The 16,029-nt window shown below is 40.5% G+C and overlaps 1 protein-coding gene across 3 annotated transcripts in view; it reads left to right on the top strand.

Moving 5' to 3' along the window:
* The window catches only part of PHF20 (PHD finger protein 20), a 121,812-nt gene that overhangs the window by 59,480 nt on the left and 46,303 nt on the right, over window positions 1–16,029 (top strand). The window contains exons 5-7 of one of the 3 annotated variants that reach the window (XM_049779142.1): window positions 7,309–7,388; window positions 12,504–12,903; window positions 15,577–15,690. In XM_049779142.1, coding sequence (XP_049635099.1) covers window positions 7,309–7,388; window positions 12,504–12,903; window positions 15,577–15,690 — 594 coding nt within the window. The remainder of the gene's footprint in view (window positions 1–7,308; window positions 7,389–12,503; window positions 12,904–15,576; window positions 15,691–16,029) is intronic. The other 2 variants (XM_049779143.1, XM_049779144.1) reach the window with 2 other exon arrangements.

The following is a 16,029-nucleotide window of genomic DNA, read 5'->3' as shown; positions in this document are numbered from 1 at the left end:
AAATTTAAAAGCAACAGATACCAGTTCTGTTTAGTCATGCGTGCATCCTTTTTCCCTTAGTCTTAGAGAAGATAACTTGCTGGTACTGTCCGTCTACTCAATTCTTTACATGTAGGAGGGCAAGGCCAGGAATCTTTATTTCATGTGATGCGATATTTGTGGGCTTTTGTTTTTGATTTGGGGCCACAAATGTTGGGGTCTATTGTTATAGTAAGAAGTTGCTCCTGCTTTACCTAAGGGACCAGACGTGCTATTTGAACCTGCTCCAAAGTATGTGTTCCAGTTCTTCAGCCCAGAACGGGGCTTTTTTTTTTTTTTTTTTTTTGACCATACATACCTAGCCGTGTTCAGTGGTGACTCCTGGCTCTGCACTCAGAAATTACTCCTGACAGGCTCGGGGGACCATTTTGCGATGTGGGGATTGAACCTGGGTTGGATGCAAGTCAAATGCCCTACCCACTATGCTATTGCTCCTTTTTTTTTTGGGGGGGGGGTGCACTCCTGTTGACGTTCAGTGATTACTCCTGGCTATATGCTCAGAAATCGTTCCTGGCTTGGGGGGACCATATGGAATCGGGGGGGATGGAACCAAGGTCCGTCCTAGGTTAGTGCTTTTAAGGCCTTACCTCTAGCGCCACCGCTCTGGCCCCAGGACTTCGTATTTTTGATGTGTGTGGATCATGGATTGAGTCATACTTAATAATGTTTGGGGGCTTTGTGCTCAGGGGTCACCACTTCTAGTCATGATTGGAGAATCTTATGCAGTTCTGGAAACCAAACTGGAGCCAGCCACATGCTAGCATAAAATCACAAAGTTATTTAGATTCAAGTTCAGGCATACAATGCTTAAACAGCAACTCTTTCACCAGTGTTTATTTCCCTCTACCGCTGTGTGTGTTGTTTCTCTACATCTACCCCAACCCCCCTGTTAGCCTCTCACTCACCAGTCTGGCAAGTCAAGCTCTTAACCTCTGTATCTTTGTTTGATTTCCTGCCGCATTTGGTCCCCTGAGACCACTGCTTATAGTTCTGAAGGCTCAGCATTGCTGGCCTTGGCTTAGGCAGGCCTTGTAAGTCCCCAGCATTACTGGGCCAGAGCAGTATTACATATAGCCAGGCTCAAGCATGAAACTCTAGCCTGGATGGCCCAATATTGCCTGGAGTGTCATTCAGATCCCCTGAACACTGCTTTACAGCTCTTCGCAAATATGTGACCCTGAAGATCCATAAAATGAATTGCATTAAAATAAAATGTGCTTGTAAGGTATGGGTGGCTTCTTTGAACACCTGATGTTTGAAGATTTCATGAGAACAGGGTTCTTAAATATCCCACTCTGATCTCCATGCTTCCTGAAGCGGTACCATGCTTGCTTGAACTGGAATCGGGTCTATTTTGATTTCTGTAATATTAGTAACACTGCTCCTCTTTTTCCAACATCATCACAGTAGATGCAGACATAGGATGCCAGGTCTGTGTTCCAAGTCATTGCTGAGCTATTTTATTATGTATGTATTATGCTTGCATGATCTTATTTAGAATTTTTTTTTTTGGTTTTTGGGCCACACCCATTTGATGCTCAGGGGTTACTCCTGGCTATGCGCTCAGAAATCGCCCCTGGCTTGGGGGGACCATATGGGACGCTGGGGGATCGAACCACAGTCCATCATACACTAGCGCTTGCAAGGCAGACACCTTACCTCTAGCACCACGTTCCCGGCCCCCTTATTTAGAATTTTGAGTTATAACTTAGACTTAAAAAAATCATAGCCCAGGGGCCAAAGAGATAGCATGGAGGTAAGGCGTTTGCCTTTCATGCAGAAGGTCATCGGTTCGAATCCCAGTGTCCCTTATGGTCCCCCGTGCTTGCCAGGAGCAATTTCTGAGTATGGAGCCAGGAGTAACCCCTGAGCACTGCCGGGTAAGACCCAAAAACCCAAAAAAAAAAAAAAAATTATAGCCCATCATCGGTTGTGTGTGTGTTGTGGTGGTATGTAGTGTGTTAGGGATCGATTGAATTGCCCTTTTTTGAAAAGCCAAGAATAATTATGTCCTTATATTCATATGGTTCACTAGCCTCTTTATTTCTATAAGTAACACTTGTAATAAGTAATCTCTTTTATTGTGTAATTACCAGGAATAAAGATCAGAAGGTAATTACTAACTATTCTGGCTGTAGCTCTCAGACTTTATTGTACAACAGAATTACCAGATACACATTTTTTTTTTGTGTTCTATTTGCTGATCTTTGGATTCAGTATTTCTTTTTTTTGGGGGTGGGGTGGGTCAGGGGTTACTCCTGGCTCTATACTCAGAAATCACTCCTGGAAGGCTCAGGGGACCATATGGAATGCCAGGTTTCAAACCACAGACCTTCTGCATGAAAGGCAAATGCCCTAACTTCATGCTATCTCTCCAGCCCCTGATTCAGTGTTTCTGACATGGGGCTGGTAATGTAATTTCTTTTTTTGGTTTTTGGGCCACACCGGCAGTGCTCAGGGGTTACTCCTGGCTTTCTGCTCAGAAATAGCTCCTGGCAGGCACAAGGGCACCATATGGGACGCCGGGATTCGAACCAACCACCTTAGGTCCTGGGTCGGCTGCTTGCAAGGCAAACACCACTGTCTGATCTCTCCGACCCTGGTAATGTAATTTCTAGCAATTTCGTATGTAACTTCTTTTTTTTTTTTTGGTTTTTGGTTTTTGGGTCACACCCGGCGGTGCTCAGGGGTTACTCCTGGCTGTCTGCTCAGAAATCGCTCCTGGCAGGCACCGGGGACCATATGGGACACCGGGATTCGAAACAACCACCTTTGGTCCTGGATTGGCTGCTTGCAAAGCAAATGCCGCTGTGCTATCTCTCCGGGCCCTCGTTTGTAACTTCTGCTGGCGGCGGTGGTGGTAGTGGTGGTGTGGGGAATTATATTTTGAGAAAAAGGTCTGCAGTGAACCAGATGCTGAGTGGGAGAAAAATTGGCGTGAGAAGTAAGGTCTCTGGCTTTGGAAGCTGAAGGTAGATCTAAGTGTATATGTATATATGACTCAGAAGCTTCTGGATCAATTTTGGAAAAGTCAAAGTAGGTACAAATTTCTAGTACCAGTAAGCCAGGAGGTTTACAGAACTATTGTGGCCATTAGAGTTGGCTAACAACTCACTGAATGGTACATTCCAGGCAAGAAAACATTTTGATAAAGATGTGGAGGTAAAAATGACACAAGGTAATGTTAGGGGGGCCGGCGCGGTGGCACTTGAGGTAAGGTGTCTGCCTTGCCAGCGCTAGCCTAGGATGGACCGCGGTTTGGTCCCCCAAGCCAGGACCGGGTGTGGCCCAAAAACCAAAAAAAAAAAAAAAAAAAAAAAAAAATCAAACAAGGTAATGTTAGTGAGATGCAAGTAGTTTGTACCTTTGAATTGGTAACTATTACATGCTGGTAATGAGACATTAGAATTGGAAAATAAGTGGTCTTAGATTGCATTAGACTTTAAACACAAGAGTGGAAATTTTTTTTGGGGGGGGGGTCATACCTGGCGGTGCTCAGGGTTACTCCTGGCTGTCTGCTCTGAAATAGCTCCTGGAAGGCACGGGGGACCATATGGGACACCGGGATTCGACCCAACCACCTTTGGTCCTGGATTGGCTGCTTGCAAGGCAAATGCCGCTGTGCTATCTCTCTGGGCCCTGTTTTTTTTTTTTTTTTTTGGGCCACACTTGACTGTGTCACTCGGGTTACTCCTGTCAGGCTGGGTAGGGGCATGTCAGGGATTGAATCAAGTCAGCCGAATGCCAGGCAAATGCCCTACTCCAGTCATGGCTAACTATTTTGAGCCCAAGTGCCCAAACTGCCTCACAAAGCCTGGTCCTCCCAATGGCCAGTCCGGCCCTGTTGCCAGGTGAGCTGCAAAGCAGGCACCAGCACACTTGCCACCCGCCGCGCCACATATCTTAATTGTGGACCCCTTCCTTCGTGCCAACTGCAAGGTCTTCACGTGCCACCGCTGGCATGTGTGCCATAGGTTAGCCATCGAGGCCCTACTCAGTGTGCTATCTCTCTGGCTCCAAGAATGGGGCATTTTAAACACTGGTGGCTAGTCATTTACAGGTTTTATTTAGGACTGGAGGAGATAATAGGGTGGTGAGAGACTGTATTAGAAGCAGGCAGTTTGGTGAGGGAGATAACTTCAGGAATACATGTACTGTATGTGCAGGACCTTGAGTTTGATCCCTGGCAGGTATGGCCTTTCAAGCATCTCTGAGTATAGCCTGGTAGTCACAAGCATTGCTGGATTCAAACAGTGCCACATTACTAGGCCCGAGCTCTGGACCATTTAAGCTGAGACTGTTGAGCATTGCTTGTGGGGATCTCTTCTAAGAAAAGGTTGAGTCATAAGGTTTTCTTTTTCTCTTTCTTTCTTTCTTTCTTTCTTTCTTTCTTTCTTTCTTTCTTTCTTTCTTTCTTTCTTTCTTTCTTTCTTTCTTTCTTTCTTTCTTTCTTTCTTTCTTTCTTTCTTTCTTTCTTTCTTTCTTCTTCTTTCTTTCTTCTTTCTTTCTTTCTTTCTTTCTTTCTTTCTTTCTTTCTTTCTTTTCTTTCTTTCTTTCTCTCTTTCTCTCTCTCTCTCCCTCCCTCTCTCCCTCCCTCCCTCCCTCCCTCCCTCCCTCCCTTCTTTCTTTCTTTCTTTCTTTCTTTCTTTCTTTCTTTCTTTCTTTCTTTCTTTCTTTCTTTCTTTCTTTCTTTCTTTCTTTCTTTCTTTCCTTTCTTTCCTTTCTTTCTTTCTTTCTTTCTCTCTCTCTCTCTCTCTCTTTCTTTCTTTCTTTCTTTCTTTTTTTCTTTCTTTCTTTCTTTCTTTCTTTCTTTCTTTCTTTCTTTCTTTCTTTCTTTCTTTCTTTCTTTCTTTCTTTCTTTCTTTCTTTCTTTCTTTCTCTTTCTTTCTTTCTTTCTCTCTTTCTCTCTCTCTCTTTCTCTCCTTCCTTCCTTCCTTCCTTCCTTCCTTCCTTCCTTCCTTCCTCCTTCCTTCCTTCCTTCCTTCCTTCCTTCCTTCCTTCCTTCCTCCCTCCCTCCCCTCCCCTCCCTCCCTCCCTTCTTCCTTCCTCCCTCCCTCCCTTCTTCCTTCCTTCCTTCCTTCCTTCCTTCCTTCCTTCCTTCCTTCCTTCCTTCCTTCCTTCCTTCCTTTCTTCCTTCCTCCCTCCCTCCCTCCCTTTCTTCCTTCCTTCCTTCCTTTCCTCCCTTTCTTCCTTCTCTCTCTCTTTCTCTCTTTCTCTCTTTCTCTCTTTCTTTCTTTCTTTCTTTCTTTCTTTCTTTCTTTCTTTCTTTCTTTCTTTCTTTCTTTCTTTCTTTCTTTCTTTCTTTCTTTCTTTCTTTCTTTCTTTCTTTCTTTCTTCCTCCCTCCCTCCCTCCCTCCCTCCCTGTATCCTTCCCTCCCTCCCTCTCTTCCTTCCTTCCTTCCTTCCTTCCTTCCTTCCTTCCTTCCTTCCTTCCTTCCTTCCTTCCTTCCTTCCTTCCTTCCTTCCTTCCTTCCTTCCTCCCTCCCTCCCTCCCTCCCTCCCTCCCTTCCTCCTTTCCTTCCTCCCTCCCTTCCTTCCTCTATCCTCTTTCCTTTTCTTTCTTCTTTGCTCTGCCTACCAGATTCACTTCTTGTATTCTGCTTAGTCCTGAGGCTTATTTTCTTTCTTCAATGCTCGTCATGAAGACTGTTTACAAGGAGTTATATCATAATAATGCTATCTCCCACTCCCCTAGAAATTTAAAATGGAATAGAAATGTTAGGGTTTTTAAGATGCAAAAGTTTGGGGCTGAAGAGGTAGCATGGAAGGAGGGCGTTTGCTTTGCATGCAGAAGGACAGTGGTTCGAATCCTGGCATCCCATATGATCCCCCGAGCCTGCCAGAAATGATTTCTGAGCGTAGAGCCAAGAGTAACCCCTGAGCGCTGCTGGGTGTGACCCAAAAAACAACAAACAAAAAGATGCAAAAGTTTGAAAGTCTTAGTTTTGGTGGGAGAAATGGTGTTTGAGTTTTAAGCTTCATATTTTACTATAGTATATAGTATATATATAGTATATAGTATAGTATATATTATATAATATATATATATAATATATATATATTATACTATAGTATAATCGTTGGTTATTTTTATTGTTATTGGAGTAAAACCAATAACAATGCAGCTATTCCTTAATGGTTTGTCAGATCTCTTTTGATATTATGACATGAACACTAATGTGTTTCATATGGATTTTGAGATTTGTCAGCCTATCCAAATGGGATAAACCTTAGAGTAGTCATGATAGAATAGTAGGTAGGGTGCTTGCCTTGCATATGACCTACCCAGGTTTGTCCCTGGCATTCATATAATCCTCTGAGCACTCTAGGAGTGATTCTTGAGTCCAGAGTCGAGTAAGCTTTGAGTACTACTGGGTCTAGCCTCAAAACAGTCAATTTATTTTTAGTGTTTGGGCCACATGCCAGTGCTGGAACTTCTCCTAACTTAGTGCTTTAGGGTTGCTCCTTTTTGTAGTAGTACATTATCATGTGCCAAGAATTTAAACATGCCTGGAATCACAGATGCAAGCATGGCCTCAGTCCACTGAGCTGTCTTCCTGTAATAATGATTTTTACTTTGTTGTTGTTGCTGTTGTTGATGTTGTTGTTCTCTTTTGGGTTATATTTAGCTGTGCTCAGGGATTATTCCAGCTCAATACTTGGGGATCACTCCGAGCAGTTGGACTGGGAACATGTAGTGCCATGGATTGAATCTCAGCCATCAGATTTCTCTTAATTTGGGTGTGAGCCTGGTGGTATCCAGGGCTTATTCCTGGCTCTGTGCTCAAGGATCACACCTGACAGTGCTTGGGGTTCAGAACTGGGTCATCTGTGTACAAAGCTACCACTCTCCAGCTCTCTTGCCCCGTTATGTTTTAAAAAGATTGTTGCTCTTAGGCCAAGAAAACAGGTTAAATGATAAAAATGAATAATTCACTAATGAATAAATATGTACTTCATTGTTTTCTTAATTGTTTATGCACTTTATTCTTAGTCTAAATTATCACAGTTAAAAATAGTTTTATCGAACTTATAAAAATGATTGATAACTTTGATTCATATAGATAAATACTAAATTTACTACTTAATCTTTAGACTAAGAAATAAAGTGCAGTGTAATTATCTTGTACATAAGACTGAATGTGTTTCTTAAATAATTTTTGTTCCATAAGTTTACTATGGTTGGAGCTCCCTTGTGTTCGTGCTTTAAAAGTTTTTGTTGCTTTCATTTACTGCAAGTTAAAGTCATGATGTCTTCTTGAATTTTAGGTACTTACACTGTGAAATTTTATGATGGAGTAGTTCAGACTGTCAAACATATTCATGTCAAACCTTTTTCCAAAGATCAGGTGAGAAATGTGGTTTTGTGCTTTGTGATATGAAAAATGCTAATGGTTGTAGTTTTGTTTCTCAAATAAAAATATTTGTGTATGATGGCAAAGTCTTTATTTCCCCATCTTACAGTTTCACCAGTAAACATTATACAGTTTATGAGAACTTTAAATTTTTGTGTCTCTCTGCCATTTTTTCCCACAGATTCTTCTTTTGAAAGTGCCAGATATGTGGATCCAATTATCTGTTATTCTCATCACCTCATTTTGTTTGTTAAAAAGTCTCATTGTTCTATTTTTTTGGGGGGAGGAGCTCACCCAGTGGTATTCGGGTTACTCCTGGCTCTGTACTCAGGGATCACTCCCAGTGGTGTTCAGGGGACCATATGGGATGTCTGTTATCCAGCTCCAGCCATTTGTGTGCAAGGCAAGCAGCCTACCCACTGTACTGTCTTTTTGGACTCTGCATGCTTATATCTTAACCCTTGGATCATCTCTAAAGCCTCTTGTCTCATGTTATTTCTTAATGAACTAAGATCATGAATTGAAACTTTGGCTTTTAAAAATTTTTTTGGTTTGGGGCCATTTCTACTTGTATTTGGGGGATATACCCAGCTCTGTGCTCAGGGGTCAGTCAATCCCTATAGTACTCAGGAGGCTATAGTGTCAGAGATTGAACCTAGGTCTCCTACATGCAAAACATGTACTTAGACTGTTGAGCTACCTTTCTGGCCCCTGGATATTATTGTTGTTATTTTTGTCTGGGTCCTCACCTAGTGATAACTAGTTCAGGGTTTACTCCTGGCAGGCTCAGGACAATGTGGAGTACCAGGGATTGAACCCTGTCAACTGCGTGCAAACACCTTTTCTGCATTACTATGTTGATAGTCCCCTGGATACTGCTATTTTTTTTAGAATTCTGATTGGGCTAGCTCTTCAAGCATGTGTTCTCTCTTGAAAATGGATCTCACTTGTCTTTATGTCTCTTGCTTGTTTATTTGCTCTTTCAAGCTTGTGTTCTCTCTTGTACATATATTCCTTTCCTCCTCCCCTCATATCATTCTAAATAATTTCTGTTCAATAAAAACTATCTTGCTTCACTAACAATAAATGAAACTGAAGTTCTGATTGTTGCTAATTTTAGCAGATAAGTCAAATCAATTTAGTAAAAAAAAATTAAAGCTTACCACTCACCACTGTGATTCAATATGCTGAAAATTTGTGTCTTGTCTTTACCTTCCCTCTTTTTTTTAGCCACACTCAGCAGTGCCAGGGTTAAGCGGGAGAGGTTGGGCTTCTCCCAGGGAAGACTGTTTGGTGCCAAGGATTAAATTTAGTTTCCTGCATGCAAAGCACGTGCTCAATTTAGTGTACTAGCTCTCCAGGCATGTGTATGTTGCTAGGGACTGACACATACAAGACAAGTACTATACTGCTGAACAATATCGCTGGTCCTCTTCATGTCTTATGATAGTCAAATGTTTCTGGACATTTCAGATTTGGATAAATTCTTTCGTACATATATTTAGCAATTTCAAAGGATCATGATGCATGCGATCTTTAAAAGCAGAATCAAGATTGTTGTTGCTTTTATTGATTTTCATGTTTAGATAATTGACAAATTTACAAAACTAGTGTTGAAGACTTTTCATCTGATTATTTCTCCTCAGGCACAGAGGGAGTTACATGATACTGCAAAGTGTTGCAAAGTTGTGTCAAGTGAGTCAGAATAGGAAATACCTTAAAAAATGTGTCCAAGGGGCCGGAGAGATAGCATGGAGGTAAGGCGTTTGCCTTTCATGCAGGAGGTAATCGGTTCGAATCCCGGCGTCCCATATGGTCCCCCGTGCCTGCCAGGAGCAATTTCTGAGCCTGGAGCCAGGAATAACCCCTGAGCACTGCCAGGTGTGACCCAAAAACCACAAAAAAAAAAAAAAAAAAAAAAATGTGTCCAGTATCTGGAGCCTCTTCATTGAAAGTCCCCTGACTCCAGATAACAAATGTTTGCTCTTTTCTCTGTTGCAGCCAGTAAACTAATTGCTTGCACTCAGAGTGCTTTTGGCTTAGGGTTGGACATCTCTCCCAGTTTGGATTTGTGCCATTGTTCTCCATACCCAGCTGCTTCTGAGTATCTCATTGCTGCTTCTGAGTATCTCATTGCTTCTCAGATCTGGCGTGTGGTTTAGCTATGCCTGCAGCTTCGCCTTATTTTTGTTTTTCCAGGAGGGCATCATGGTTTGGATGAACAATTTTCCAAATTATTTCAACCTTAATAATAAAAGGTTCTGGGACTAAAGAGGTAGTGTCAGTAGTTGGAACATGTTTTACACACAGAAGGTTCATGTTCTGTCTCTGACACTGCATGGTCCCCTGAGTACTGTCAAGGTTTAATTTTTTGACTACTGAGCTGAGAGTAGCCCCTAGATACTGTGACCCTCAAGTCAAACAAATGAAAAACACATTTATTTTAGATTCTATAAAGTCCACTTAAAAAGCAAAACTTCTAAAACTACATTCTACAGACAATTTTTTTAAAGGGGGGCTGGCATATCTAGCTGTGCTCAGGGCGTACTCCTGTTTCTGCAATCAGGGATAATTCCTAGTGGGCTTGGGAGACCATATGTGATGCTGGGGGTTGAATCTGTGTTAGTCATATGCAAGACAGCACCTGTTACTGTTGCTTCAGTCCTTGTTATAATTTTTAAAGCTTTTTTTTTTTCATATTAGGATGAATTTTTCTGTAGAACTACACTGCCCAACATGTTTTAGTAATCCATATCTTAGGGACATTTCTTTTTTTAAGTTATAAAATTAATGTTTTCTGTAGAAAAATTGGAAAATGAAAAAATACAAAGAAAATTGTATTATCCTGTTACTCAGAACAATTTTGTACGTTGATATTCAATATTTTGTTAAAGTTTTCTGTGTGTGTATTTATACACTTTCTTTCAGAATTAGTGTTATGTGGTAACTTATTTTAACAAAACATTACCCTAAATTCTTTACTACCATATGAAAATATGACTTTTAATAACTATGTGGTAGTTATCTTTAAATATATTAATCCTGCCTTTGCAGTGAGTTCTCTAGTAGTTATTAAGGCTATTTGTAAATATTAGTGTACAAGTCTTATTATTCTATTAGCAAATTTCATTTGTAGGAATTTATTCTAGTTCAGAAGTATAAACTTTCAAGATTCCTCCCAACCTCCACCCCAATTTTTGGGTCACACTCTGATTCTCAGGGTTTACCCTCTACTATTTCTCCAGCTTAAGTTTTTAAGAAATTTTTTTTTTTGGCCACGCCCAGCAGCGCTCAGAGGTTACTCCTGGCTCTGCGCTCAGAAATTGCCCTGCCAGGCTTGGGGATTATATAGGATGCTGGGAATCGAATTCAGGTCAGCCGTGTGCAAGGTAAATACCCTATTGCTCTTATATCGCTCCGGCCCCAAGCTTTTAAGACTTTTCACCCAAAATCTCCTATTCCTTCTTTGCAATTTATATTTCTACCAGCAGTTACCATGGAGTGCGTGTTCTCTATCATGATAGCTTTCAGAAAATTTTGGCAACTTGAAGTAATAACTTTTTGTTTTGTTTTGTTTTGTTTTGTTTTGGGGAGCCACACCCAGCACGCCTAGGGGTTACTATTGGCTCTTCATTCAGAAATCACTCCTGGAAGGCTCTGGGGACCATATGGAATGCTAGGAATCAAACCCATTACTATTACTATTACTCCAGCCCTAAGCAGTAACTTCTTGCTAAGCTTTAACTTCACAGATTCTTCTTTTTTTGGTGTTTTTTTGTTTTGTTTTATTTTGTTTTGTTTTGTTTTGCTTTGTTTTGGGGCCACACCTGAAAGTGCCCAGGGGTTATTTCTGGCTCTGCAGTCAGGAATCACTTCTGGCTGGCTCAGGGGACCATATAGGATGCTAGAGATCAACCCCAGGTCTACTGCATGCACATGCTCTACCCAATGTATTTTCTCTTTAGCCCTCGTGTGTTTATATTTTATTAACAATTTTTTATTTAGACACTGAATTACATTGTTCTTAATATAGTCTCAGGCACATAGTGTTCAGTTACAAATACTACCAATTTTTTGAACTATTCTTTACCAATGTCTCCAGGTTCCCTCCTCTCCATCACCAATATTTAGACATTTATTTCTGTTTCTAATAAAGATTTGTGTGCCTACTGTGCGCTAGGTGCCAGGGGATTCCTGGCATGAAGAGATGGTCACAAATAAACTTAATTGTAGTTTTTGAAACTTCAGAGCTTTCAGTTGGCTTTACTATGAGTCATGAGGACCTGAGGGTTTTCAGGCTGAATTTTAATTTAATTTAATTTAATTTAATTTGCTTTTTGGGCCATGCACTGCGGCTCTCAGAAGTCACTCCGAAGTCACTCCTGGCAGGCTCAGGGGACCATATGGAATGCCGGGGACCGACCTGGGACCCCAGGTCGGCTGTGTGCAAGGCAAACGCCCTACCACTGTATTATCCCTCCGGCCCCATTTAGGCTGAATTTTAAAAAAGTAGCTTAGGAAAAAATAACTGAAGCAGTACTTCTAGTTGACTAAAAAGTCAGTAGGTAATGAACCCAGCAGGTTGTTTTTTAGCTGGGAACTGCCTTTGCTAGAAGAGGAAGGCAAAAACCATGCTTCTGGATTGGACAAGCTTAATAGCTGTTTAGCTTCCAGTTATCAGTTTTGATTCTTCATTATCAAATCACAGCATCCATTGATTAAGCCTGGCCTCTTGACAGGCCTTGGGTTTCTGTATTCCTGCTTCTGGTGAGAAGGACAGGGTATGAAGCTTGTTCTTAAAGCACCTTTATCAGAAAAATTACTCTAGAACTCCCTAGGGTAGTTAATTATTTTTCAGTGCCTTATTACTTTAGTAAGGAAGAGATGTCTCTAAAGGATCTGAACATACTGTTGTTTTCTGTAAACTTCTATTTTCAAACTTCAGCCTTGGAGGATATTTTATTTCTTTCAGTTATGTGACCTGGCATATATCTTTGTAAAAAAAATATTTTTTGTCTGTCTTCATATGTTTGGGGGAAAAAAAGCCACCTGGTTTTGTGTTTACAAGTAATCACAAAGTGTGTTTCATCACTATTTTACCCATTTTAGAATATTGTGGGTACTGCTAGGCCTAAAGAAACAGATCACAAAAGTCTTTCATCAACTCCTGATAAACGAGAGAAGTTTAAAGAGCAGAGAAAAGCCACAGTCAATGTGAAGAAGGACAAAGAGGACAAAGCCTTTAAGACAGAAAAGAGGACCTGCAGCCTGAAAAAGCAGCCTGAAAAAGAAGGAAAGTTAATCTGTTCTGAAAAGGGGAAGGTTTCAGAGAAAAACCTTCCCAAGAACGAGAAGGAAGATAAGGAGAACATTTCAGAAAATGACAGAGAATATTCTGGAGATGCTCAAGTGGATAAAAAACCAGAAAATGACATTGTGAAGAGTCCACAAGAAAACTTGAGGGAGCCAAAAAGAAAACGAGGCAGACCCCCTTCCATAGCTCCTACTGGTGAGTTTCCCAAGTGGGCTCTGCAATGGCCAATGCCAGAGTGGTTTTCTGTTTCCCATGGTTCTCTCTAACTCCTGTACTTCATTCCTTCATTTTTGTGACTGACTGAAACGTCCTGTGACCTGAAAACCAGCTGTATCTATGGAGCTAACATTTTAGGGAGGCGCATATCCACATGGAAAGATAAGAAACTGACAGAACTACTAAAAAATTTAAAATGACATATTTTGCTTACCTTTGTGGCTCTTATTATATCTCTGTTGGAACAGCCTTGTCCTAAATTTATTGGCTTTCTCAACAGGGAGTGAGTGAATCAACTTCTGATGCCTCCGGCATCTTAATCTGTAAATAAATTAATTTCTGAAGTGCATTGAGAATAAGTATCAACCATGCATGGGAAAACTGAGGAAATAAGCTTTGTGGTCAAATGAGGAACCCCATTTGAGAGTGCCTGGGGGTTTTGAGCCACTGGGCAGTATACCATGTTCAGTTTGGGTGAGTGAGTGTCAGGTCTTTTCATGGAACTGGGAAAAGTTACTTGTGCAAGGAGAGGCAGAACATATGAATTGGTTAAGTCTGAATTGTCCTCATCTGAGTTTAGCAAAGAGCATGTGTGGGAACTGAATGTTCTGAAACAGATTCCTTTTTAGCTGTTCATACTCTGGCTTATACCCTCTGGAAAGTGTGGGCTGGCTTAGTTGCATTTAAGTTTTCAGATAATCCTATGAAGCTATATGTCTTTCTTCAAATATAAAAAGTGGGAGTCATTCCATTTTGTTTTATCCACTTTCATTTTATCTTATAAGAGTTTGTGCCAGATGTGTTCACTTTTTTTTTTTTTTTAAAGAAATGATAATTTCCTGGACTGGGATGATAGCTCAAAGGGATCTCATAGGGTAGTATACGGGCTTTACATATAGGAGGCCAGGTTTAATCCCCAGTACCACATGGCCTCCTGGCACTGCCAGGAGTAATCCCTGAGCACTGAACTGAGAGTAATCCCTGAGTAATGCCAATTATGAATCTAAAAAAGTGTTAAAAAGCAAAGAAAGAAGTTACTACTAACTCTTGTGCAAGGTATTCCTCCCCATTCAGGATCTCTTGGAGCTGGGTCTGGGAATGCAAATTAAAATTCTTTCCTTATGATTTTTACTATAAGATGAGTTTGAGAAGTACTGGCTTTCTCTAAAGTCAGTCCTATTAGAATATAGTATCAAGGTAAAGAAGACAAAGATCTCATATTGCATATATTTCAAATTTCCTATAGAATTGTCTTGAATTAAGTTCACTGATTTAGTCTAACCTTGTACTCTATATTATACAAAATAGATCTGAGTAATTTTGGTAGGGTTGTTTGTATTTCAGTTTAGCTTGTAATGTGTATGATTTCCATCTGACCACCACTTGAATGAAACAGTGCTGGTGCCTTGGGAGAATAGAACCTAAATGCCAAGAGGTTCTGCACTCTTGTCAGCTTTGCCTTAGAGCTCAGCCTGGTCTGTTGGATCTGGCTGATCTGAAGCCTTGGGTGAAGCTTCTCAGTCCCCTTTTCTTCTCCCTTCTCTTTCTTCCCTTTCTCCCACTTGCGTGCCTTCTTCCCTCTTTCCCCCTTTCCCCTTCACTTTTCTTCTCATTATTTATCAGATCTTAGTCCTGCCTTTCCCCAGGCTTTCAGAATTCTCTTTGTGTGTGTGTGTGTGTTTTTCTTTCTTTTATTTTTTGGAGTCTTATCTTTCCTGACTATAGGAAAGTGTAAGTATTGGGATTAAACTGTCCTAGGATTAAGTGTTCACACTGCTAAATTATGTTAGAGATGAATTCGTTAGGGATCAACGGTCCTTTTTGAACTTCTTTTTATTTCCTTTGTTTTTTCTTAAGTGCAGGATTCTCTGGTTGCATCTTCTTTTTTCTTTATCTTTATTTAAACACTGTGATTACAAATATGATTATAGTTGTATGATTACAGTCATGTAAAGAACACCCCTTTTTGAACTTTTGACAAATTACATAATCTCTTGATTCTTTTGTTGTTATTATTATTACTATTATTATTGATATTTTTGTTATGATTATTAGAGGCCACACCTGGTGATTTTTAGTGCCAGGAATAAAAGCTGTGGCTCCAGCATGCAAAGCAAGGACTCCAGCCCTTTGAGCCATGTCTTTAGAGCCCTGGAATTATTTTTAGTAGGATATAAATGTTGACATTCTTTTTGGTCCTTCAAAATTAGGATGCTAACAATTTAGCATGAAGGACATAAAACAGTGAGATCAAGCTGTAGTCCCAGGGCACACATATTAGTATTAGTATTAAGCCAAGTTTTGGTGAAATTTGTTGATGAAAGTTACTTTTCTCTTATCTTTTTGCCTTTGTCTTTTAAAATAGTTATTTTGGGATATAGTGATTATAAAGAAAGGTTGAGGAAAGAAGTCTGTGACTAGAGGTTGTACATAGCAGAGACCAGGAGATCAGCCCACAAGGTGTTAGCATCTCCTGTAAGGAAGTAATTTCACTTTTTTTTCTTTTTAACCCAAGGAAAAAGCCTTTGAAAGGTCTGTTTATCACACAAGATTGCCTCTGTTTTTGTTTTGTTTTTTTTTTTATTATGTATAATGAGGATTGGACAGTAAGGGATAACATAGTTGTGTGTGTGTGTTTTCTGTACATTGCAGCTGTGGACTCAAATTCTCAAACTTTGCAGCCAATAACATTGGAATTGAGAAAACGGAAAATATCAAAAGGAAGCGAAGTTCCATTAAAACGTCCTCGACTTGACAAAAATTTATGTGAGTCTCCAGTTTGTGTATGTGTGGCTAGAACTTGATATCAGTTTGGTTAAGAGTTGGTTTAACTTACCCATATCTTCAACCTGTCCCCCCCTCCAAAAAAAGGGGGGAAGAAAAAAAATGTGGCTGGAACTATAGCATAGGGGGTTGGGCGTTTGTCTTGCATGTGGCCTATCCAGGTTCAAAACCCATATGGTCCATCCTTATGGTTCATATCCCATATGATCCCCCAAGCCTGCCTGGACCGATTTTTTTTTTTTCCTTTTTCTTTTTGGGCCATACCTCGTGATACTCAGTGGTCACTCCTTGCTATGTGCTCAGAAATTGCTCCTGGCTCGA

The sequence above is a fragment of the Suncus etruscus genome, chromosome 9, assembly GCF_024139225.1.
Source record: "Suncus etruscus isolate mSunEtr1 chromosome 9, mSunEtr1.pri.cur, whole genome shotgun sequence".
In the NCBI taxonomy this organism is placed as follows: Eukaryota; Metazoa; Chordata; class Mammalia; order Eulipotyphla; family Soricidae; genus Suncus; species Suncus etruscus.
This window is presented reverse-complemented; position numbering and strand designations above follow the sequence as displayed.